The sequence below is a fragment of the Stegodyphus dumicola genome, chromosome 6 (genome assembly GCF_044657685.1).
Source record: "Stegodyphus dumicola isolate Sdum_Otavi_A_Nest chromosome 6, ASM4465768v1".
Lineage (NCBI taxonomy): Eukaryota > Metazoa > Arthropoda > Arachnida > Araneae > Eresidae > Stegodyphus > Stegodyphus dumicola.
The window spans coordinates 41,024,232-41,051,803 of NC_140773.1; the positions used below are offsets into that span (position 1 = coordinate 41,024,232).

Consider the following 27,572-nt stretch of genomic DNA (forward strand, 5'->3'; position numbering starts at 1 on the left):
AAAGTTGCAAAGATCATCATGATACCCAAACCGGGGAAAAATCAACTTCAACCAGACGTATTTCGTCCAATAAGTCTGCTCCCGAGCCTAAGCAAAGTCTTTGAAAGAATTCTACTGGAAAAAATGAAGTCTTATCTCACCTTACTGCCCCCTGAACAATTTGGGTTCAGAGCTCACCTTTCAACTTCCAAACAACTAGTAAGATTGACTGAGTTTATATGCTCAGCTCGTCACCTTAATCAAAATGTTGCTATCCTCTTCTTCGTCAAGAATTAATTCAGCATGACCATCTTTTTCTAAAGTAGCTAATGCTTTTTTCAATACACCTCGGTCTAGGCCGTAAAACTCTTCATTGGTAGCATCATCACCATTAGTTATTTCATATAAAGAACATACAGAATTAAGCAAACCATTATTTTCAGCCCATGCATATATCATTTTACCCCATTCTTCTGGGGTACGCCAAAAAACGTAACACTGTTGACGTTGTTTATCAAACCATTCGACATTTCCTTGCTTTTGTAATTCATCAAGGATCAAGTATATCACATTTAGAGCTAACTTCCGACGAATTGACTTATTATAAAATAAAGAAGAATTCTGAGCTTCTGTGACATCTAAAACATATTTCTTGTTAGCCTTGTGATAATCTAGAAACAGAGTTTTCCCCGCCTCAAACTGCTTGGCGCGAGTATCAGTATTCGGCTGAAGAGTAAAAAAAGGAGGAAAATTATACTGCCAAGGCCAATCAAAATCAGTGTTTCCCATTTTAACACGAAATATTCCGGCTAAAACCTATAAAAGAAGTTCATAATAAAATCTAAAGGCATACAATTCTGACATTCATCAGATAATTTATCAGACAGACAGACAAAAGTATATGTAGATTTCTGCACATATCATGTCTTTCTGCCCACAAGCGAAAAACTCGTAGTATGAAAAATAGAAACTCAGCAGGAAACTCGCCCTCTCGGAGGAAAGTGACTCAAACAGAACTAATGCTGATATTAGTAGCACACACACACAGATCGTATTTTATTCTCGAGTGTCATGATGTAGAAACATCTTTTTACTCCACTTCTGATAAGGATCGGGTGGGAGGAGAAAGAGTAGGGTGGAAGGAAGTGTCGGAGGCGGAAAAAAGAGAGTGAGGTCCGCACTAGCGGCGGTGAAAAAAAGGGGTGGTGGCAAGTTCAGTGTCGTTATAAGATGTAGCCGTGGGTGGTAAACCGCAGACTAACATTACCTTAAAACATCTCCCGAGTAACTTTATCACCAAATTTTCTAGTGTTTTCAATGCTTGCATTTCAAACTCTTATTACCCCAAACCCTGGAAAGTTGCAAAGATCATCATGATACCCAAACCGGGGAAAAATCAACTTCAACCAGACGTATTTCGTCCAATAAGTCTGCTCCCGAGCCTAAGCAAAGTCTTTGAAAGAATTCTACTGGAAAAAATGAAGTCTTATCTCACCTTACTGCCCCCTGAACAATTTGGGTTCAGAGCTCACCTTTCAACTTCCAAACAACTAGTAAGATTGACTGAGTTTATATGCTCAGCTCGTCACCTTAATCAAAATGTTGCTATCCTTTTCTTCGTCAAGAATTAATTCAGCATGGCCATCTTTTTCTAAAGTAGCTAATGCTTTTTTCAATACACCTCGGTCTAGGCCGTAAAACTCTTCATTGGTAGCATCATCACCATTAGTTATTTCATATAAAGTACATACAGAATTAAGCAAACCATTATTTTCAGCCCATGCATATATCATTTTACCCCATTCTTCTGGGGTACGCCAAAAAAAGTAACACTGTTGACGTTGTTTATCAAACCATTCGACATTTCCTTGCTTTTGTAATTCATCAAGGATCAAGTATATCACATTTAGAGCTAACTTCCGACGAATTGACTTATTATAAAATAAAGAAGAATTCTGAGCTTCTGTGACATCTAAAACATATTTCTTGTTAGTCTTGTGATAATCTAGAATCAGAGTTTTCCACGCCTCAAACTGCTTGGCGCAAGTATCAGTATTCGGCTGAAGAGTAAAAAAAGGAGGAAAATTATACTGCCAAGGCCAATCAAAATCAGTGTTTCCCATTTTAACACGAAATATTCCGACTAAAACCTATAAAAGAAGTTCATAATAAAATCTAAAGGCATACAATTCTGACATTCATCAGATAATTTATCAGACAGACAGACAAAAGTATATGTAGATTTCTGCACATATCATGTCTTTCTGCCCACAAGCGAAGAACTAGTAGTATGAAAAATAGAAACTCAGAAGGAAACTCGCCCTCTCGGAGGAAAGTGACTCAAACAGAACTAATGCTGATATTAGTAGCACACACACACAGATCGTATTTTATTCTCGAGTGTCATGATGTAGAAACATCTTTTTACTCCACTTCTGATAAGGATCGGGTGGGAGGAGAAAGAGTAGGGTGGAAGGAAGTGTCGGAGGCGGAAAAAAGAGAGTGAGGTCCGCACTAGCGGCGGTGAAAAAAAGGGGTGGTGGCAAGTTCAGTGTCGTTATAAGATGTAGCCGTGGGTGGTAAACCGCAGACTAACATTAACTTAAAACATCTGCCGAGTAACTTTATCACCAAATTTACTAGTGTTTTCAATGCTTGCATTTCAAACTCTTACTACCCCAAACCCTGGAAAGTTGCAAAGATCATCATGATACCCAAACCGGGGAAAAATCAACTTCAACCAGACGTATTTCGTCCAATAAGTCTGCTCCCGAGCCTAAGCAAAGTCTTTGAAAGAATTCTACTGGAAAAAATGAAGTCTTATCTCACCTTACTGCCCCCTGAACAATTTGGGTTCAGAGCTCACCTTTCAACTTCCAAACAACTAGTAAGATTGACTGAGTTTATATGCTCAGCTCGTCACCTTAATCAAAATGTTGCTATCCTTTTCTTCGTCAAGAATTAATTCAGCATGACCATCTTTTTCTAAAGTAGCTAATGCTTTTTTCAATACACCTCGGTCTAGGCCGTAAAACTCTTCATTGGTAGCATCATCACCATTAGTTATTTCATATAAAGTACATACAGAATTAAGCAAACCATTATTTTCAGCCCATGCATATATCATTTTACCCCATTCTTCTGGGGTACGCCAAAAACGTAACACTGTTGACGTTGTTTATCAAACCATTCGACATTTCCTTGCTTTTGTAATTCATCAAGGATCAAGTATATCACATTTAGAGCTAACTTCCGACGAATTGACTTATTATAAAATAAAGAAGAATTCTGAGCTTCTGTGACATCTAAAACATATTTCTTGTTAGTCTTGTGATAATCTAGAATCAGAGTTTTCCACGCCTCAAACTGCTTGGCGCAAGTATCAGTATTCGGCTGAAGAGTAAAAAAAGGAGGAAAATTATACTGCCAAGGCCAATCAAAATCAGTGTTTCCCATTTTAACACGAAATATTCCGACTAAAACCTATAAAAGAAGTTCATAATAAAATCTAAAGGCATACAATTCTGACATTCATCAGATAATTTATCAGACAGACAGACAAAAGTATATGTAGATTTCTGCACATATCATGTCTTTCTGCCCACAAGCGAAGAACTAGTAGTATGAAAAATAGAAACTCAGAAGGAAACTCGCCCTCTCGGAGGAAAGTGACTCAAACAGAACTAATGCTGATATTAGTAGCACACACACACAGATCGTATTTTATTCTCGAGTGTCATGATGTAGAAACATCTTTTTACTCCACTTCTGATAAGGATCGGGTGGGAGGAGAAAGAGTAGGGTGGAAGGAAGTGTCGGAGGCGGAAAAAAGAGAGTGAGGTCCGCACTAGCGGCGGTGAAAAAAAGGGGTGGTGGCAAGTTCAGTGTCGTTATAAGATGTAGCCGTGGGTGGTAAACCGCAGACTAACATTAACTTAAAACATCTGCCGAGTAACTTTATCACCAAATTTACTAGTGTTTTCAATGCTTGCATTTCAAACTCTTACTACCCCAAACCCTGGAAAGTTGCAAAGATCATCATGATACCCAAACCGGGGAAAAATCAACTTCAACCAGACGTATTTCGTCCAATAAGTCTGCTCCCGAGCCTAAGCAAAGTCTTTGAAAGAATTCTACTGGAAAAAATGAAGTCTTATCTCACCTTACTGCCCCCTGAACAATTTGGGTTCAGAGCTCACCTTTCAACTTCCAAACAACTAGTAAGATTGACTGAGTTTATATGCTCAGCTCGTCACCTTAATCAAAATGTTGCTATCCTTTTCTTCGTCAAGAATTAATTCAGCATGACCATCTTTTTCTAAAGTAGCTAATGCTTTTTTCAATACACCTCGGTCTAGGCCGTAAAACTCTTCATTGGTAGCATCATCACCATTAGTTATTTCATATAAAGTACATACAGAATTAAGCAAACCATTATTTTCAGCCCATGCATATATCATTTTACCCCATTCTTCTGGGGTACGCCAAAAACGTAACACTGTTGACGTTGTTTATCAAACCATTCGACATTTCCTTGCTTTTGTAATTCATCAAGGATCAAGTATATCACATTTAGAGCTAACTTCCGACGAATTGACTTATTATAAAATAAAGAAGAATTCTGAGCTTCTGTGACATCTAAAACATATTTCTTGTTAGTCTTGTGATAATCTAGAATCAGAGTTTTCCACGCCTCAAACTGCTTGGCGCAAGTATCAGTATTCGGCTGAAGAGTAAAAAAAGGAGGAAAATTATACTGCCAAGGCCAATCAAAATCAGTGTTTCCCATTTTAACACGAAATATTCCGACTAAAACCTATAAAAGAAGTTCATAATAAAATCTAAAGGCATACAATTCTGACATTCATCAGATAATTTATCAGACAGACAGACAAAAGTATATGTAGATTTCTGCACATATCATGTCTTTCTGCCCACAAGCGAAGAACTAGTAGTATGAAAAATAGAAACTCAGAAGGAAACTCGCCCTCTCGGAGGAAAGTGACTCAAACAGAACTAATGCTGATATTAGTAGCACACACACACAGATCGTATTTTATTCTCGAGTGTCATGATGTAGAAACATCTTTTTACTCCACTTCTGATAAGGATCGGGTGGGAGGAGAAAGAGTAGGGTGGAAGGAAGTGTCGGAGGCGGAAAAAAGAGAGTGAGGTCCGCACTAGCGGCGGTGAAAAAAAGGGGTGGTGGCAAGTTCAGTGTCGTTATAAGATGTAGCCGTGGGTGGTAAACCGCAGACTAACATTAACTTAAAACATCTGCCGAGTAACTTTATCACCAAATTTACTAGTGTTTTCAATGCTTGCATTTCAAACTCTTACTACCCCAAACCCTGGAAAGTTGCAAAGATCATCATGATACCCAAACCGGGGAAAAATCAACTTCAACCAGACGTATTTCGTCCAATAAGTCTGCTCCCGAGCCTAAGCAAAGTCTTTGAAAGAATTCTACTGGAAAAAATGAAGTCTTATCTCACCTTACTGCCCCCTGAACAATTTGGGTTCAGAGCTCACCTTTCAACTTCCAAACAACTAGTAAGATTGACTGAGTTTATATGCTCAGCTCGTCACCTTAATCAAAATGTTGCTATCCTCATGCTGGATGTGGCGAAAGCTTTCGACCGCGTCTGGCATGAGGGTCTTATAGCGAAACTTATTGATTTCAAATTTGAACGTGAGCTCCTGCTAATTATTTTCTCTTTTATCACCAGCAGAAAATTTGTAGTTTCTGTTCACGGTGCCTTCTCTTCAGAACGTACAATTCACAGTGGAATTCCTCAAGGGAGTGTTTTGGGTCCAATTTTCTATCTCTTCTATGCTGCAGACTTCCCTTCTGTACTCTACAACAATAACTCAATTTTAGCTTGTTATGCAGACGACACTGGTTTTTCGGTGAAATCTGCAAATGTGAATCATGCAGTTAAAAAACTCCAAGACCACATCCCTTTCATAGAAGACTGGTGCAAAAAGTGGAAAGTACAAATTAATGCATCCAAGTCTCAACTACTCATCATCAGAAAAAAGAAAAAGAAAAAGAACCTCAAGAGGCAACTCCTATTGTTTAATGAACCCATACCTGTTGTGAAACATGCTAAGTACTTAGGAGTTACCCTGAATAGTAAAATGACATGGACTAACCACATTAATACTGTGAGAAATAAAGCCATCTATGTAATGAAGTGCTTGTATCCTATGTTAGGACGCTTTTCAAAACTTGATCTCACCAAAAAGAGATAATCTATCTCTCTACTATTCGTCCTATCATGACGTATGCCTCACCAGCCTGGAGTACTGTGACTAAAACTGACTTAAACAAGCTTCAGGTTGTGCAAAATCGTTTTCTAAGACTGATAACCAGCGCCCATTACTTTATGCGGAACGAAGTACTCCACAGGGACTTAAAAATCGAGCCACTACATACTTTCTTACGCAAAACAAATGACAAGTTCTTCAGGAAATCTAAAGACTGCGAACATCTGAATTTATTTAACCTATTTCATTACGAAATCTTAGACGAAGACAGACATATCCGTCCTTTTGCTGCTTTCATCCTGAATAGCAATCAGAACTTTCCTACGTAGTTGCTATCTATTTCATTTAGCGACTATTGAAACTCTAAGTCCAAAACGAAGCAGCATTCATCAGAGCCAGCACTTGGGATGGTGGCGTCCCACGTGACCTGTGCACACCGCTATTCAGATGTATTTTTCATGCAATCAAGCCTTCCTGATACTATGTACATATGTATATAATCTATATTTAACCTAGCATATTGTTTTTCAACTATTTATTCTGCACTTTATTTTATATTTTTCTTGTATTCTATATATGTTACTTTTTGACGTATATTTCAACACCAATCAGATGTCATCTCAGAGCTCACGTGACTTTAGTCACAGCCCTTTCTACATCTGAGCTTCCTGCACCGCCCAGCTCAAGCATTTCCCCATCTGCAGCGCTCTTAGTAGCAACTAAATCAAGACAGCCGGAACACAGCACGTAATTACTGCGTGCTAATCGCGGCTTAAAGAGGAACTTAGAACTTGGTAAACCGCAGAGTCAGTTTAGCGTGAATGAGTCAATTAAGGTTGCAGTGGCGACTCGTGGCTAAAATTACTGGGGGTGCTATTCCAAAAAATGTTAACCTTTGTTTTAAAATTGTCTAAAAGGAAACAAACATGTATAAAAAGAAAATTTATTTTGAAACTTCATGAAATCTTACAAGAAAAAAATTAAACATTTCTTAATTACTTTAACCAAAATTGTTACAATTCAATCTTGCTCTATTGATTTAAAAATGAAATCCATTCTTCTTGTTTTAATTTGCGCGAGAAAAGATCAATAATTTTCTCCTTGATCTCTGGATGACAATTGAGGAAATTTTTCTTTATTGAAAGCAATGCAAGCGCATTTAGTCTTTTCGAATTCCTAGTGCTTCTTAGAAAAATTTTCATTTTTTTCAATGCTGAAAAGCAGCCTTTTGCCTATGATGTAGTTATGGGAACTCTCAGAATTTTTATCAGTTTCGTAATTTCACTAAGTACATCATCTAGATTATTTTCAAAGATAAATTTCAGTAGCTCAATTAATTTGCAAGTATACGTTTAGTTCAGTTTCAATCTTTTCTTTGTCAATCATTGGTTATGCTTCAGTGGTCAGTACTATTTCTTCTTTCTTCTGTAGAATGTTCATTCCTAAAACTAGCGAAGCATTTCTTGTTTAACAATTTAGCAGCTCCTAAGTGTTTAATGGAAGAATATCAGTGCATTATATCAATACATAGTATAAAGTCACATATTTCTTTAGCTTCTGCCATCAGTGTTTTTAAAAAGTTCTCACAGTACTTTGAGTTTCTTAATTCTAAAATAACAGTTTTGAAATTTGTTATATATTCTTTAACTTTAAATTTTCTGGATTGCATTTAGTTGTATATTATTTCAACATGAGGCATCTGATAAAAATGCTCTAACCAAAACTTGAAATTATCATTATTTAGATATTTTAAAATTCCTGTTGTTTTTGCAATAGTTTAATCTGCATTTGATATTGATTGAATTTCAGTAGGGCAATTCTTTAAAAGGTTGCGAATTTTCATGAACTCTGTTTATGGCCGGTATGCTGAAGTTCCACCTTGTGGAGGAATACCTCACTCGCGGAGTAAAAAGAAATCACGTTTCCAACAACATGCCAGAATTTCGGCACTGCAAGAGCGACAGTGCTCTTCTCTCTACTCGTCTCGCGTGCTGTTTTCTGTGGGCGCATGCACAGAAACACCACCCCGCTGGAACTGTGAAGCGCGCAGTTCCAAACATAGACTTTCGTACCTTTCTCATAAAGTGGGGGATGGCTACTGAAATTAAGCTTGGATTATGTATTGCAAAAGTATAAAGAAAGAATTAAAGACTAAAGGGCACACTATATTGAATATTAAAAATAATAATAAGTGGAAATAGGGGGTGCTGCAGTTCCACAGTGCTTATTACGAGCCGCCACTGTAAGGTTGTAATTCATATGTGGGTAGGATGTCACATGATATTAGTAGCGATGTAGAGGTAGGCCTTTAATACTTATTATTTTTTAGCCCTTGAAAATTTGAAAATTGAAAAACACATTTTAAAAATTCTACTTTTCTAATTCTTGAAGTACGCATCTCCTAGACTATATTGGTACAACTCTTTTCAGATACCGTTCATCACAAATAATTGTTTAATTTTAGATGTAAAAATTTTTTCGCAAAAAATATGGATACATTTGTATATTTTGTAATATGTTAAATGAATGTGTGGACATGTGTGTTGGGACTTACATTATTTGTCTCACAGAGACATCAGTTCAAGTCCACGGATTTTATTTTTGCCAAGAGACAAATGTTGCTCCTGTCATTGGCTTTGACCTTGGGTAGGACCTAAAGCTACAACATCCAGCTCTCGTATCACAATCTCAACAGTTCTGATAAATATGTAATATGTCTGGCAGTATCTGGAAACGGGTTCGTTTTCATACATACGAGATATCTGAAAATTTTTGCGAGCAGAAATATTTTTATGAAACTTTGAAGGTCTTTTATTTCTGTAAAATAAAATCATATATTTAGCGCTAATGTCAGAGGTTTCAAAACCATACAGTTCATAGTTTCGTATCTTTGTAATATAATATTCCATTCTTTCAGTTTACTTATATTGTAGTTCAATTTTCATTGTGCTGTTTCACATGTATTAATTCTTTTGTAACTAAAAGTTATCTAATGATAAAAAAAGATTAAAAATATAAATGAATAAACAGAATATATTTTTAAAAACATTTTATAGTCTCATGTGCGATCTATCCTATTTCTTTTTGGAATTTCAGGGTAAGTATTTTTGAGATTAATAAACATTTGTAGAATCCGACTGCTATAACTAAATCGACCGCATAAAACCCTACACGTAATTCAAAGCCTGAGGAGTTTTGAGTGATATCATCAATGATACAATGCAATACAGGTGATTTAAAGCTATATGGTTATGTAAAGTTTAGTTGTTACATTTATCTATCTGTCATTTTGGTGTACTCGTAGAGGGAAGGCGACCATCTGCAACGCGTCTTCAACATACCTCAGTACCTCAGGCGTTTGGAACTTTCTCTGAAATCTGAAGATAACATTTTGTTCGATTCTAAACTCTCTTATAACTTTAGTGACTGCGAGAGGTTTTTTCTACTTTGCTGCAGTATCTTCATATAAAAACCTGAAAATTAAATCTTTGAGACATTCCGAAAATTTCACGTTTGTCGAAGATTGAAATCTTTTATGTTTAGAATTTCTTTCGAACTTAGGTCGTTGGCAGCACTGATATCCTTCTCATATATTTCAAGATATACGCAAGAACCCCTAAACGCAATGATCAAACATCTACATACTCGTCCACTTTTACTGCATATACTTTTATGCTTCTACTGCATATACTCTATATGCCATTTCCATGTTACACGAACGCTCAGCCAGGGAACTCATGCATGTAAAATTGTTCTAGTGATTCTTTATAAAGTGGTAATCAAAGCAAAAAAGAGCTTAGTTTACTATAAATTTTTACTGCTTCATTACCTGAGTTGCAGAATCTATGTAATAAAGTTTTATTTTCTGAATACAGGCAAGCTATGTGAGTTCGGGAGATTCAGTGACGCAAATTGCTTTATAAAATTCATAAATCGGCTATTTCTAGATATTGAAAGAGAACTATCGAAAAGTTACCATAAAGACGTACTGCGGAGGTACGAAGTTTTCGTTTAATTCTGATCTATCGGTCACTAAATGGCGCCTTTCCAGATCAGGTGCCTTTTTGCGGTGTACCAGCGCAAAACTATCCTTAAAAATTATAATCAAGAAAAGGATAAAGCAGTATGTGAAATATATATTACTTCTTAAGTTTTCATAAACTGATTATTGCTCATGTTGCGGAAATTTCACTGCAGAAAATCAGTAGAAATTTTGTTCCATGCTGAATTTCTCTCGGAAATAGGCACTGAGAAATAATCTGAGTCAATTAATTCAATTTCAAATATTTCTTCGAATTTAATTTGTACCATTGCGGAATTTTTTATGCATAATGTATTACAGCACAACAGGATACTGTTGCGTGCGTACGGGTTCGTAATAGATTGAATGCACAAGCCCGATAAAAGGTTAATAAAAATTTATTCTAATCAAAAGAAATACAAAAAATACAAGTATAACATAATGCTGGAATTTTCCTCAGAGATATTCGCACAATATCACGCATTATAATGAGAAGCTATATTTTAAACTACTAAAACATTAAATAGAGCGCAATCCACAGCGCAGAGAAAGCTAATCAGATCAACAATAGTAACAGTAGTTAACTAAACAACTGAGATGAGATGTTCTTTTTCTGCTTTTTATAGCTTTAAATCGGTCGAGTGAGATACTAGTAATTTCTGCTTCTCGAGATTTCTGGAAGCAAAAGAGTAGAATTACGGTTATAGTTGTATAATTACGGTTATTCAATTTAAATATAAAATACGAGATATCTATTTATTAAATGTTAAATGAGCGTGCTCCTGTATTTTTAATTTTCTGGCGTAGCTTTTTCTTAAAATATGTCTCGCGCTGCATTGCACGGGAAAATAAAACCATTTTAACTACAATTCTACTAAAAATATCTAACTAAATACAAAATTCATAGAAAGTTTGTTCCATGCTAAATTTCTGTCGGAAACAGGCAGTGAGAAAAAATCGAAGTCAATTAATTTGATTTCAAATATTTCTTCGAATTTAACTGGTACCATTGGGGAATTTTTCATATACACTTTATTAAAGCACAATAGGATACTTTATTAATGAGAATTTTTGCTATACTTAATCCATATATAGTACCAGACCTGACGTTTAGAAACAACTTCGAAACAGCTTTCATAAAATTCTGAGTCTTGTTTTAGAAATACAGGGTGCGACAGGAAAACTTCCTTATTTGAAACGCGCCATCTAACGACATTCATTGCGAGAAGGGTGGGGTGGCGCTCATTGAAAAGAGTGGTATCTAAAGTTTTATGTCATGTAGATTTAGTACTGATCATGTAGTGGACGAGAGAGGAGCACGCGTTGTCCGTGGAGTCGTACTTTTCAACGTACTGCATTTTCATCCACATAAATTGGCAGTAGTGCAAAAACTTAATCCACGTGATTTTCTTTCACGAAAAAATGCATGCAAAGCCGTTCTTGACAATACGCCTCATGATGCCCTTGTGTTCTTTAGCGATGAGGCTCATTTTCATCTTTCCGGTTGCAGCATGCTTTAAGCAAAACATGCGATACTGGAGGTGGCACGAATCCCCGAGAATTTCATGAGCAGCTCTTCCATACAGAACATATAACTGTTTGGTGTGCATTGTCCAGAATAAGCATCATTGGACCATGATTTTTTGAAGAACATTTCCGTGGACGCCTTATCTCCTTACGAGGCGATTGTCAGTGGCCAGCGCGCTCGCCTGTTTTAGCCTCCATCTGATTTCTTTTTGTGGGGCTATCTGAAATCTCTAACATCCAAAGACTCTGGCTTAACTGAACAACAATATTCATGCTGCTATCGACAACATACCCGTTGATATGCTGGTAAAAGTGGAAAGAAACTTCAAAACTCGACTATCTCAACGCACTGACCAGAACGGAGGCCACGTTAGTGATATTATTTTTAAACCGTAATTAAAAATAAAATAAATAATAAAAAAAAAAAACTTTAAGTATCTCTCTATAACTTGGAAAAAAATTAAACTGATATCGCGTATACTATTTGTGTTATTCATTTTTAAAATACTGTCGTTTCACTGCCACACCCTGTATTTTGTAACTGACAATACATGTCTACTAATATACGTATTTTAAGACATTAACATATACAGTGGATGGACAAAAATCTGGAAACACCTTGTGAAATGCATGTTTGAAAAGAAAGATTGATTTTAATGAAATATGTAGGCGGCGCTGGCGTTTTTGACTACTGACGCCATCTATACAACTTCGTAAATGTGCGAAACAGTTCAGTTGTTGTCGGAGTACTGTTATGTGAGGTTGTCATTGCATTATGTCAGAGTTAACAGACTTCGAACGTGGGCAAATTGTTGGAGCACGCATGGTAGGTGCTTCCGTAAGCAAGGTAGCCGAGGCGTTTAGTGTTTCAAGAGGTACTGTATCGAAGATTTATTCCGAATATTTAAAAAACGGAAAAACATCATCTGCTAAATCACAGCGCGGACGATAGTGTGTCCTGAGTGATCGTGACAGACGATCATTAAGGGCAATTATGACGAAAAATAAGAAGACCACAGCTGCAAAAGTTACTGCTGAAATGAATGTTGTGTTATCGAACCCTGTGAGTACCAAAACAATTAGAAGGGAGCTTCATAAACAGGGAATTGCTGGCCGTGCTGCAATTGAGAAGCCACTCAATTGCCAGTGATACTAATGCCCGTAACAGGAAAAGGTGGTGTTTAAGTCATAAAGCCTGGACTATAGAGCAGTGGAAGCGAGTAATATGGTCTGACGAGTCTTCTTTCACATTGTTTCCCACTTCTGGCCGAGTTTACGTTTGGAGAACGCCATCTCAAGCCTATAATACAGACTGCTTGTTGCCAAGAGTGAAACATGGCGGGAGTTCTGTTATGGTTTGGGCAGCCATATCGGGGTTCTCTGCTAGCCCCATGATAACTGTGTCAGAGCACATGACTGCCAAGAGTTATGTGAACATTTTGGCCGATAAAGTTCATCCCATGGTACAAACTTTGTTCCCCGATGGTGATGGTGTCTTCCAAGACGACAAAGCCCCTGTTCACACAGCTCACATTGTCCAGGACTGGTTTTCTGAGCACGAGGATGAGTTGTCCCATCTTCCCTGGCCACCACAGTCACCAGACCTGAATATTATCGAACCTTTGGGGTCTACATTGGAACGGAAAGTGCGTTCTCGTTATCCACCGCCAACATCGTTATCTGAACTTGCCACCGTTTTGCAGGAAGAATGGTATAATATTCCCTTGGCAAACATACAGGAACTGTATTTATCCATTCCGAGAATACTGCAAGCTGTTTTGGATGCCAGCGGGTTTCCTACACCATATTAAGCAAAGAAAAATGTTTTTTTAATGGTGTTTCCATATTTTTGTCCAACCCCTGTAGATATATTTTTTTAGAATACATACACAATTTCATCATTTTAGAAAGCTTTCATGAAGATATTCTGTATGAAAGTAAGATGTGAAAATAGTAGATTAAAACATAAAGAAAAGGTAATATACCTGCTGAACCTTGAGATGGATGCCAAGGATTATTGTACCATCCGTTGTAAGTTTGATATTCCGATACAGCGTTGTGCAAGTCATTCAATAGCCATTGCTCAGCAAAAGATTTTGAATTGTGTAAGGATAGTTTATATTCAAAAACTGAAAGAGAAAAGTATCATTAGTAACATCTGTATTTACAACTAGAGAAAATGACAAAAAGGGACTTAAACATCTCACATAATTTCTATTTTTAGCTTTTCGTAACATAAATTTCACAGCTCTCTCAACAAACAGGAAAAGGAGTGCACTGTTAAAGTGTTATCTTTTCAGCAAAACTCTTAATTTCTTTGCTCTTTTTTAATTAATTACAGTCAAAAATCGTTAATCCGAACTCGTCGGGACTTCGGCAATTCCGGATTATCGATTTTTCTGGATTATAGATCATCAGTTTAAATCTGGTAAGATGGCATGCAGAAATTATAAAATTAAAAATATGAAACCGTAATTTATGAAATAAAGAACAATTATGATCTAAAGGGTATCAAAATTTACCAAAAAAAAAAAGCTTAATATTTATTTGTTTACTTTATTAAACATTTCTTTCAATGTAAGTTGTTTAAGTTGCTTCGTTTTATGTGATAATACTTTCTCTTTAATTCTATAAACAGACATAATTTCTTGTTCAGTTACAAAGTTCCGCTGTTCAAGTCCTATAATTGCTGTGTCGAGAATGCCGACTAATTTGTCAATCGAAATTTTTTCGTTTTCAATAACCTCTGTGTCACTTTCTTCGCTATCGGAAGTGAATTATAATGACGAGTAACTTGATTTAAATCATATCAAAGACGGAGTACATCGAGATGAAATACTACATTTAGTAAGGAATTATAAGACAAATAAAATAAAAACATCTTCCCTGAAGATAAGGATAGTGCTGACATATCAACTTCTAATTCATTGAGCGCCGCGGCGTTTACCCCCCCCCCCGCAGAGCAGCGTGAAATTGATAAACAGATTTCGGAATGGTTAGAGAAACAAAGGATATGCCTTTATCCATTTTTTGCAGCAATTCCACTTTTTGTTTAATGGACTTCGAAACATACTTTCGCTTTGTAGATCCTTTACATATTAGAAAATATATATCGGAAATTCTATTTGACATAATCCAAAGTTCAAGCTTACTTTTATAAAATTGCTCTAACAGTCTGCAAAAAATAATAAGCCGAATCCAATTCGAAGATTAAGGAACAACGCAATCTGCAACATTAACTGAATTAGATAATTTTAGCTTAGCTTATACCGTCCGTTATACATTAAACGCTCATGCGTAAACGTAATATGCGCATGCGCACACGCATATTCGTAGCCGTAAAGGTCTTACGCGCATGCGTAAACGCCTATGCGCATGCGTCAACGCGACGCATACTCGGAAAGTTTGTAGCTTTGAGGTCCGGATTACGGGTGTCCGAATTAACGACTTTTGACTGTATTTGTAAATAAAATTATTAAAATTCACTGAAAATAAAATGAACTATTAATTTAATGTGCTTTACATAAAGTTGCTAGCTAGGGCCAAAGCAAAATTTGTAAGTTCTATGTACACCTGAAAAGAAAATGTATAAAAGAATTTATTTCATTATGAATGAACTCAGTTCATTCTTTTCAAGCAACAACCAGCTCGTGAATAATTTTTTTTAGTTGTCAAAGCAGGAAGCAAAATCTTTTTACACTTCAGGTGAATAGGTATTTGTATGACGTCATGATATAAATTTAATCTAATATAACAACATTTTCTTAATATCAATAAAAAATTAACTTGGCAATAAAGTATTGCTTCGGTTATTTTAACTTAAAAAATAAAAAAGGGTACTTTTCCGTTTCGCCGGCGCAGGAACTAAAGTCGCCAAAAATAATACAACCGACGCCAAACAAAATATACCCGCTGGTAATCTTTTACGCCACATTTTCAAAACAAGTCGCGGCCATTTTTTTTAATCAGATTGATCGTTTCTTCAATACTGGCATGCAATTACACAGAATTTTTACCAGCTAGTTCAATTTAGGACAATTTATGCCCTAAGTCCATTCGTGGTAATTAATTTAATTAGGGTGCAATCACACCGCTCACCCGGAGGCGAAAATATAGGAAAGGCAAAGCGAAGGGCTACGTTCATCAATTCTAATGAGAATACACTAGCGAAGTGAAGCACTGCTATTTTATATAATTTCTGAGTAAGCAATGAGTACGAATGAAATAATTCTTGCATTTAATCTTGTATTCCATAATAAGATTTAAATTGAAAATAATGTAGATAATTACTGATAGAGTTCGATTTTTGTAGTGAAGTTTACGTGAGATGAGATCACTTGGGGTCACGTGATATGAACCGGCGAATCATGATGTTCTATCATTAAAGCATAGAGAATTCACGTCTTTTCCCTACTACGTCCAAAATGGATGAAAAACCAATGAAAATTTGGGATTTTTCCAGAATAGAGGAAGAACGATTCTTTCAAGCGAAAAGCGTTTTGCCTAAAATTGCTACTTGTGAAATCATGAAATTGTATTTTGGAGACGAAATTCAATGGTGCTTGTCGCGGTAAAAGTAGTATATGGAAAAGCACATAGTTTGAGTCATCGAAATTGAGTTTCTTGAAGTGTGTGAGGTTTATTTATGGTTAACTGTGTTTATTTATTAACTTCAGTTAAATGGTGTGAAAAGCAGTTTTAAATCAGTCACGGAACAGTTGTGGACTGGAATAACTACACGCGCGAGGTTTGTGTGGATTCTTTGCTTAAACGCCAACAACGGAAAATAGGAGGACCTGGTATGATCGTCGAAGTGGATGAAAGCATATTCACGAAGCGCAAAAAGATTGAAGGAAGGATTCTACCACAACAGTGGATCTTTGATGGATATTCCCGTGAAACAAACGAATGTTTTCTTGTGCAGGTGCCAAATCGATTCATGAGCATTATATTAGAAACAGTTAAGGAAACTATCGAAAATGGAACTATAATATATTCCAATTTGTGTAAATCATATTGCACTGAAAAACTGGAAGAGCTCTTTCAAAGGGAACCATAATCGATCCCGAAACTGGAACGCACATACAAAAAGTAGAAAGACTGTAGCGTAGCGCCAAATGGCGAAATAAGAAACACAGAGGAAAGGCTCATCATCATCTGCAAAGTTACCTCGCGGAATTTATGCGGAGAGGAAAACAAAGGACCCATTTGGAAAAATAATTTGAATGATATTAAAATGTTTATGCTTCCAAAGTAAAAAATTCTTAGAACTAACATCTGTGTAGAACATTTTTTATGTGTATAGTCGTCACTAAAATCCATCTGAAGAGTTATGCAGCATCAATAACACTTTTTTATGTGTATACTCTGTTGTCAACAATAAAGTCTACTGGGCGAGATTTGCGCCGGCGAAATAGAAAAGTACCTAAAAAGCTGCTAACAGCAGCTATTTATTTAAAATGCGGACATTAACAAAACATTTTCGACATACAATGACGTCACATGTAATTGCTTGCTTTCTGCAATGTCAGAATATGACCTTATATAATATTAATATGTTTAATGCTTGGCAATGCTATTTTTATTTTAAATTTTGTAAAACTTACAAATTTTTGATTAACAAACTCTACGATTTGAAAGCAAGCAGTGGTAACACTTTTCGAAATAAAGCATTTTTATCTCCAGCGCGCAAGACTGTTGCCACTTGGAAAAATGAGTGCGAAAATTAGCGTTTTCAGGGTTTTTAATTAATGTCTCGGCTGATTAAAGTCGTACGAAGATGAGAATGGTCAAAATGGCGTCCCAGGAATTTTTTGAATCCGGGGATACCTCTCTCGAAATTCCTTTACTTTAGCCCTCTTTTACACTTTTTTTAAAATTCTTTTTTGTCTTTTATTACTTTAGCTGAAATCAAATTGGGCTGCGTGCTTGGGCCACAACAGATACAACAGCATCTATGTTGTAGCGTAACAGTGCTTAAGTGAACAAATGCTATGCTTCCTGCCAGACGTTTTCTCACTGGATAGTGGTGGACGTAGAAAGTCGACTAACTTATGGTAAATAGACAATATGCCTATCCCCCGTCAACAACAGGTACAGGTAGAAACTATACCAGTATCTCTCTAGTACCACAGGTGAATGAGGTATTAACTGTTAAGCTTCCGCCCCCTACCTCAATTTAGAGGAAGAACACTCATGGGCTCTTCTACCTCTCTTCATATACCACCAATCTTCCTAGAGGACCTTCAGCTTGCCGTGAATTTTGAGTGTCTCTTTGCCGCACAGGCATTATACGCTGACAAGCATCTATGTCTTCTCAGGCATTCGACCTCGGGCCAATCTGTGTAGAAGTACCTCTGTGAAAGGGAAAAAATTAGGAAGTATAAAATTACCTATTGTACTACCCAGTATTCCCCGCCTCCTAGTAGCCAGCCATAGTAAATTATGACTTCTCCGTTTTAGTAATGTACTGGAACAATGAATAATATAACCAATGTTTTATCAAGTATTTTTGCGGTAGTTTGTTTGCATAAATAGTCCAGTTTGTATGGTAGCCAGAACATTCAGTATTGTGTTAACATGCATAAACTGTATAGAATTGAGGCTTTTAATTGCTTTATTGTTCATATACTGTATGTTATCCAGTTTTTTTTGCAACCAGCGCACTATTTTTGTAAATACAATATGGAAGAGATTATGTTACTACAACTGTATTCTAATTATTTGATATATAGGTAACACAAGCGCATACGCGAACCTAGAAATATACTTAGTACTGACTTTGCAAGCTGTAGTAACACTATCTACATTGGCAACATAAAAATTAAGATTTATATGTCCATATGCGATTATGATAGTAAAAGAACAACGTTAACTGACTATGTAGCTTAACTGTATATATACATATATATTTTAAATGGGCTTTGCTTGCCAATGCATTCTTCCCCCTTTTTTTCTTCTTTTTTTAAAATATTTTGAATTCAATACCCCATCTGGAACTCTGGCCCTACAGGTGATAGGGTTTGGCTATTATAGTGAAAATAGGCGATATTATGCTGTTAGACGTTTCCGAAAAAAGTTAAGATCAGTGATCTTAACTTTTTTTCGGTGGGATTTAATATCTCGATGAATAACTCCTATACCGTCTGAGCGGCTCCGTCATCAGCTGTTGGCTGAGATTGACTGCTAAAATAGAATATCAGAATGTTGCTCAAATCCAGTGTATAATACTCGGCTAGTTGTGTTGGCTTCCCTTCGCGGCTGTAAAAACAGTTGCGGTCAGTGGATTGGCCTAGCCGAGGTCGTCGGTGATGAGACGGCTGAATGATCGATGAGTTTAGCCATTCCCAACGAATTCTTAATGAGTAAAGGGTTGGACACAAAGGCAATCTTTCTCAACAGGAATAAAAGTATATATTTTAACTTCATAATTCTTTTTGAAGTAAAATATAATTCATCAAAGCACATTCCATCACTTACATTACAATAAATAAATAGTTAATCCCTCCCCAAAACGAAAAAAATATTTTTTTCATTTTTTGAATATCCAGATGGCTTATCGTCCAGTTAAATCCTGCTATGTTCATTTCTCTTGCAGCTCTGAAGAACTTCTCTTTAATTCTCCTGAAGTCGTCTGGGATATTCGAGGCTAAGTTAGGCTAATTTTTAAGACAAGACTTACGAAAGATACTTATCAAAGGAAGGAAAAATTATTGTGAAGGAACTTATGACGGAACTTGGTCGCGCTTAGGCTTGCACATTAGGAAAACTATGAGAAACCCATTAAATGAGCGTATGATATCACGATGAACCAAGCTATGACTTTTTCGTAAAAGTCAGAATTGGTTTCAGAGGTTACGGCTGAACTTACGTGAACGAAAAACATTCTACTATAAATGTTCACGAAAGTTACAACCAGACACGCACTTACCATTTATTTTCAGGGCTTTTACTGTTTTGGCCAATGACAGACACTAGATATTCCAGCAACAACCCTATCTTATTGAGTTTGGTTAGCTGCATAATTATTATAAAATAGTTAAGATCTTTCTGTTTAAAATAAGGAATACGAAATTATAGTGAAAATAGGCGAGGATATAAGTATATAAGGATATAAAGGAGACTGGCTCATATCAGCGTTAATAAATCCATGTTTTTTATTCGTGCTTCAGGATAAGCTAGTATTATGGTCGATATATATGTATATGTCCGAAATATTCTATAATTTTCGTAAAAAAATATTGAATTTTTGCCACAATATATCAACGTACTGCTAGTATTTTAAGAGTAATATCTTTTCCATAATAATAACAATATTAGAAACAAAACTGAAATGCAATAGAATTTTTAATATTAATAGTATCCAGGAACTACAGTTCCAGCACTCTTAATTTTTCGTTCATTTTTTAAAACACATTCTTTTTATAGAAGTGCACAAAAAGTGAAATTATAAGTTATTTTTTGCTAATTAACCCATTTTTAAGATTTGGATCTATCCTATAACTTCAGGCCTGGCCAGGATGCAAATGTATTAAAGAATATGTAAGAACAGGAGTTTGAATGCTTTATAGATAGAGGTTTTGGCTGCAAGAGGGCACTCCAAATGCATAGAGAGCCGAAAGTAACAGATAGAAGGCCCAGCGATAGGTAATACTGTGCATCTGCTGATAGTACCATACATCGCCGCACGGAAGGCAAGCACCGCCTTGCCTCAATCTGCTCGTTGTATGTTACTTAGATTCACATTTACAAGAACTTTTATGTAACTGCGCAGAGTAAAAGTTCAAATATCTAGGAGCGGAAATACATATGTTTAAAACAACGTATTTGGTAAATATATGTGTTTAAAGCAATATATCTGGTATCAATTTGTTTATAGAGACTATTAGGTTATTTCGAAGCAGGAGAGAGGAAAATGAGCAACGCTTTCGCCGGGACTTGAACCACGGACCTCTCGAATACCCGCCGAACGTGCTGACCACTGTACCCCGAAAGCATACTAAGAAGTCGGGGGAAATACCTTATATACTTCCCTTTTAAAAGGCGACTGGGGATTTTAGGGGACCCAATCGCCAAATCCTGGTGGTGAAGAGTCATCATTCACCACCTTGTTTAGTTTGGGAGTCACTGTAGAGACTATTGGATTTATCGAAGCAGGAAACATGAAATTAAAAATGAGCAATATCTTCACCGGGACTCGAACCATAGACCTCTCGAATAAGCGCCGAGAGTGCTGACCACTACACAATAAAGGCATGCTAAGAATGCGGGAGAAATACCTTATAGGTTTAAAACAACATACCTGGCAAAAACTTAGTTAACTATTTCATACTTCTTAAATATATTTCAGAAACTTGCTATAATTTGAAGTTTAGTTTGCCAAGTGTTGGATTCTTTTGTAGTTTTGATTCTTGCAATTTTTTTTATGGTCACTTCTTCCTAATTCCTTAAAAATGAAATTTTGTTTCTTTTCTGTTATAACTAAAATGGCAAGACGAAAATGTAATCCATTCAGTTTAAAGAAAATGCGCTTTCATGATACGAAACTCGAATATTCCGATTAACGTATGCGAGTATTTCACAATTATCAGTTTTCCTAACATTTTATGTAAGAGTGAGTAAAGATTTGATAATCAATCAAATAAAAGGATATTGCTGAGTGCGTACGGTTTCGTAATAGATTGAATGCACAAGTGCGATAATAGGTTAATAAAATATATTTTTTATCAAAATAAATATTTCAGAACTCTGGAATTTTCCATAGAAATATTTACAGAAATTCCACAGAAATTCCACAGAAATAAGTGTTCACAGTACCACACAATGCAATCAGTCGTTACACTTCAAACTACTAAGAGCGTCAAAGACAACACAAATGCAAAGCGCATCTAAAGAGAAAGCTAATCCAATCTCACACTGAACTCGCAGCAATAACAACAGTAGCTAACTAAAACAACTAACAGCAGATGCTTTCTTTCTCTTCGACCTTAAATGGTTTTCAACCGGATACGAAATATTTCTGGTACTTTCAGCTTCTTGAAATTACCGGAAAGCAATACGACGGAGGAATTACGGTTACAACTAATATAGTGGTCATTTATATTTGTTCAGTTACAAAACTTATTGCGATGATACAGGGACCAGACCAAAAGAACACCAAATGGTCACCAAATGTGGCGACAAAGTAAGTCGCCAAAACATTTGTCAGCTCGTCGATATCTCGCCAAATTACGGAGATACCCATTTACTAAATGTATACTCAATGCTAAATGTATACTTGCTCCTTGCTCCCGTATTCCTACTTTTCTGGAGCAGCTTTCTCTTAAACATTTGTCTCGTCCTACATTACACAGAAAAATATACCAATTTTATTTATAATTCCACTAAAATTACCTACCTAAGCAGTAAATTCGTAACAATATAATTTATATTAATTTGGTATCCTGATTGTTTATCGTCCGCTCATTTATTTTTCAGAATGTTCAGGATGATTTGATGACATTCCGTGTCAAGTCATATCAAAACAAACTTTTGTAAATCGTCATGAATTAATAATTGAAAATAATTTATTATTTAGGTATGAGTTTAAGGGTTTGCTGTTATTAAATTGCGTATATGTCTTTAGTGTTATGCATTGGAAGGAGGGTGAAAAAGTAAATAAAAGGGAAAATTATGGCTGTCAGCAGCATCAAAAACACAAACAGAAATATAACGCAATGTTGAAAGGAATAAACGAGATGACAGTGACGGAAACGAAGGTATGACTTTAAGAAATTTTAAGTATAAAAAGTTTCTTTTTAAATTTTGAATTAGTTTATAAAAACTTTAAACTCAATTTTTGTTTAATATATTAGTTTTTGAAATTATCATTAACTTCCTTCATTCCCACACCAATCATAAATCAATAAAATTTTTTACACGTTTCTCCAATGAACTCTCCCTAATTTTGAGATACACTTCATTATGCAAATTTCGGGAACTATCTCCGGTTGATCTTTACATTATGGTAACTTGGCGTTTTTTTGGCGAAAATTTGGCGACCAACTCTCCTACAGCAACCCTCTATTTTTTTTTCCCCGCCGCCATTTTGTCTTCACGAAGTAAAGACATGTTTCTTTTCTTTTTATCTACTGAACACTTCTTCCAACAATCTACTAGCCGAATTACACTTATGCTAGAAATTTTAAACAAAACTGCTTAATCATGACAAATATTCACTGCAAAATTGGGAAAAAGTGCACAATACCATACTCCTTACGCGTTTTTCAAAATAACACATACACATAAACCACGTACACGCCGACTTATTTTTACTTGAAAAAACATCCCAGAATTGCACAAAAATGGCATTGCGCACACTCTTCACTATATCCATGTACACTGCTTTTTTCTCATAAATTAGAAAAATTTCACGAAAATACATGACAGTTTTCTCAATCTTTAAACCCGGTAAAAAGAACATATATGAAATTACCTGATCGCGAAATAGTTTACACCCTTTCCAAATATGAACATTTCCACATATAAAATAAATAAAATATCCAAAAACTTTTACCTCTAAATCATCTATTATATTATACACGTCACCAACGAATTCATACCGCAAGCATTACAAATACTTAGTGTCAAATATTTAAATTATTTCCATGCACATTTACTTCAACTTAAACGTATACCAAATTCCTACAAACATAAAATTCACAAAATAACTATCATTTAATTAAAATATCACTAAACCATGTACACGTCGACTTATTTTTACTTAAAAAAACATCCCAGAATTGCACAAAAATGGCATTGCGCACACTCTTCACTATATCCATGTACACTGCTTTTTCTCATAAATTAGAAAAATTTCACGAAAATGCATAACAATTTTCTGAATCTTTAAACCCGGTAAAAAGAACGTATATGAAATTACCTGATCGCGAAAAAGTATATACCCTTTCCAAATATGAACATTTCCCCGTATAAAATAAATAAAATATCCAAAAACTTTTACCTCTACATTATCTATTATATTACAAACGTCACTAACTAATTCATACCGCAAACATTACAAATGGTTACAAATACTTAGTGCCAAATATTTAAATTATTTCCATGCACGTTTACGCAAATTACTTTACTTCCACCTTACATTTAGAACAATGCATAAAAAAATATCCTCAAATAATTAAAAATACTAACTTACCTATTCTTCTTCAGAATCTTGATTACGTGTCCGATAAACTTTTCTTATTTCTGTTTCAGGATCTTTAAAATCATACTTATAGTTCACACCAAGGCACCAGGTAAAATAAATAACTTAATAAAACATCTTTACTTCTATCTCGCACAACCTTAAACACTTATTACTACCCCTTTCAATCCCACTAAATACCCATTTCGAATTCACTTTAGTTAGGGCCATGGGATCCAAAAATTAACGAACACTGTTTCACACAACACAGAATAAAGCCAAATACAAAATTTGCACATTTTTTCCCGATTTCCCCCCTTTTCCGATTAAAGAACCGTAATTCGTCCATTAATATCACATGACATATCCCATGATCTCTCATTTCCCTCACACAAAATAATGCGTAATCGGAACTGAGTACTGCTCACATTATTACCAAAGTCCTAGGTAGTAACCTTTATCGCCTCCAAAATGTCGCCAAACTACCAGTTACCATATTCTAAAGATCAGCCCTATCTCCTTATGTGGCAGGATATTTACATAGCTAAAAGTGCTGTCATCTCTAGGCAGTTGCTAAAAAAACGCAGAAATTTAATTGCTATGACATCTTTCTCACACTCTTTGTTGGTGATTACAACATTTTATTCCTGGTTTCCTCTATTTTGTTTGAACTCACAAACAGCCACTACATTTCTTACGGTGAATGCTTTAGGTTTCTGAAAAACAGGATTTTCCGTAAAGATCCATTGCAAAGTTCGTTAAAATTCGTTCGTTCTGCTTGGAAAAGCTCATCTCCATCTTGCACGAAATAAGCGGTTTTAAAGACAACACCATCAGTTGCAACTGACTTTTCATGCTATTATATCAGGGTGTTTGATCTATTGAAACAATTTGCCATTGATATCCATTTTGAAATTTCCACAGCTTTTGAATGTTTCATGCAGACGACTTTGGGATCACCTTATATCTTTTTTTTTTTTTTTTTTTTTTTTTTTTTGATATACGCATAGTTTTGGAGTCATACTGCTTCAGCTGCATCCATGCTTTTATTATTGGAAACTGAGATATTTTTTTAAAAACGTTTGCAGAAAATTTTCCGATTTAATATAACAATACAAGCTCTATAAGCAATAACATTCCAAAAATCAAAAACAAAATTTTAAAATTCGAGAGAAGTTTTGTAGGCCGTTTGATCGCTAAACATCTAAAATAATGACATAACCTATATTTTAAAAATTTCTTTTGTTACTATTAAATAAAACAATAAGAATTTGATTAGTTTTTTTGGAGCACTATTCCTCTCGATTAGTTATAAAATAAAGCAAATTAAAGCGAAATAAAAAGGAATCATGCGCTAATCTGTTTATAAGATACATTTTATGCTAACCCATCTAGATCTGTACTGTCACTTTTCCTTTTGTTAGCCCTCACCAGAGTGCAAATGTTATGCGACTATTTATAGCAAGGGTTTTAAATGTTTTATATGTAAAATTTTGGTAGAGACGCTCGCAGTTTATACTTCCCCTCCGAGCTCTGATTTGTTAGTATTCTGGCATTAGCCATTTTGCTAGCCGAAGCTAAATCACGCCAATAAAAGTTTTGAAACAACACTTCCACAGTTTTTGAAAGGCAACTTTGTATAGTCTCAGCTTACGAATCGATTTTTAATTCTAAATTTAGTTTAAGAAAATTGGTGGAGTTCGTACGCACAAGCTGTGCTTTCTGTTAATTTCAAGATTTAATAAAAAGATTAACTTAAAACCACGTAGGACTTTGATGTACCTCCAGCGATAATTCGCTTATCAGTCTGGTAGATCTAAAGACGTTTTAAATTAGATTTACGCAAGTAAGCTATTAAATGTGTTCATGGAAGCTAATACATTTTAACTAATTCTTTTTAGCAAAACATTATTGTCAACCCTATTTAGTAATAAACAAAGTAGACTGAATACCTAGTATTAAATGAACTTATAGATAACGTTAACAGGATCAGATTTCGATGTGTTGAGATAGAAAAATGCAAGCATGTTCCAGTCACTTAACTTGCATAATGTGGCAGTGATTCGAAAACTGATAAATAGATTTAAAAAACTTGTATTCAAATTGCTTAATAAAAAATTATAATGAAGTAATCATGTTCTTTAAAAAAATTTCCAAATAAATATAAAATACTGAAAGCTTTCAGATTTTATATAACGGCCAAAAGAGCCTTTTTTTTTTTTTAACGTTTTGTGTGTAACCTTTATTTATTAAATATCGTGTTCTTCGCACTTAAACCATAAAATTCAATTCAAAAGCAATATCGCAAAATATTTATAAGAGCATATCTTTAGAATTTCCGATACCCAGTCTCGCGCGCTGGAGACGTATATATATTTTTTCCCGTACAGTGTTGCCATTGCTCTCTGTGAAATCGTTGTATTTCTTAATCAAAAACTTATAAATGCTTTACAAAATATAAAATAGATAATAAAACAAATTCCAAATTTGGTCTTCCAGATACCCATATTCGAATGGAGACTTACTTTATTCAAAATTTGATGGTTGTAGGTACCATTGTTTTATCACAATGCGAGAAACATACGTACATTTACGCGGATTCTTCATTATTTAATTTTTTTAAATATAATATAGGGCTCTAATATTTGGTGGCAACAATTTAAAAAATGATTCACCGTTTATAGTGATTTGGGCTAACAAAGAAAACGCAGGGAACAGCAGTACGTATTCAATGCTTTTTTAATATTTACTTTTCTAAGGATGGCAGTAGGGGTTTCACTAAAAAATATATATTTATGGGTTCTCTGAGGCGAAAAAGTTTAAAAAGTAGCAAATTATTGCACAGCTTTATTAAATATTTGCATTTCTGAGGATGGAATTGTTTTTTTTATACTTCACTTACTTTCATTTTCGTCATTCTCTTCCGCTGCACTATCCAAGATATTTTGACAGTCGCTAAATGCAAATAGCAGAAACACACTCCAAAATCCTCCAAGACACTTCATAGCATCTAACGTAACATATTTTGACACAATGCATGAGCAATGGATTGTCAGTAAAATAAGGCACAGTAGCAAACCGGAAGGAAGTGACATCGCCATGCTCAACGGAAGGTGAAGATTTCTAGGAAAAAAAATTGAGGAAGATGGGAACTTCCGTGGATTGTGAAGGGTTTTTTTTTCTTCCCTAAAAGCTAGAATTCATTTGTCAGAGATAAAAGATAAGTTTATTTAAATTACGTTGAAGGGAAATTTTTTTTCCTACTAAAATGAACCGAATATTTAAATTGAAAAACACTTTTTTATTATCTAAAAGGATAACATATTTCGAAATAATGGTTAACAACTGTTATTATTACTATCATCATCAAGAATTTCGGCAATATTATCATCTGAAAAAAATGAAATTTAATAATTAGAAGAAATAACAGCTATTTTTTAGATTAATTTATGTGTAAAGGTACAAGAGTATGTTTTAGAGAGAAACTGGCCTTTCTTTATATGCTAGTGAAGAAGACAGCCAGTTATTGCTCTCATAATGTTGAAATTAATCATAGCTGCTAATTATATCTTACGCGTTTATCCTTATATTGAT

The 27,572-nt window shown here is 35.2% G+C and overlaps 1 protein-coding gene and 4 pseudogenes across 3 annotated transcripts in view; all 5 read right to left on the reverse strand.

Moving 5' to 3' along the window:
* LOC118182489 (dual oxidase 2-like) overlaps positions 1-27,032 on the reverse strand; it is a 156,319-nt gene extending 129,287 nt beyond the window's left edge. For all 3 annotated transcript variants that reach the window (XM_035351838.2, XM_035351836.2, XM_035351835.2), the window contains exons 1-2: positions 26,881-27,032; positions 13,783-13,926 (exon numbers count right to left, since the gene is read on the reverse strand). In XM_035351838.2, the coding sequence (XP_035207729.2) occupies positions 13,783-13,926; positions 26,881-26,983 (247 nt within the window). In that variant the 5' untranslated portion in view covers positions 26,984-27,032. The remainder of the gene's footprint in view (positions 1-13,782; positions 13,927-26,880) is intronic.
* LOC146996726 (vacuolar protein-sorting-associated protein 25 pseudogene) lies at positions 208-861 on the reverse strand (annotated as a pseudogene).
* On the reverse strand, positions 1,557-2,102 carry LOC146996727 (vacuolar protein-sorting-associated protein 25 pseudogene; annotated as a pseudogene).
* On the reverse strand, positions 2,541-3,435 carry LOC146996728 (vacuolar protein-sorting-associated protein 25 pseudogene; annotated as a pseudogene).
* On the reverse strand, positions 3,874-4,769 carry LOC118182491 (vacuolar protein-sorting-associated protein 25 pseudogene; annotated as a pseudogene).
* Positions 27,033-27,572: the final 540 nt, after the last annotated feature.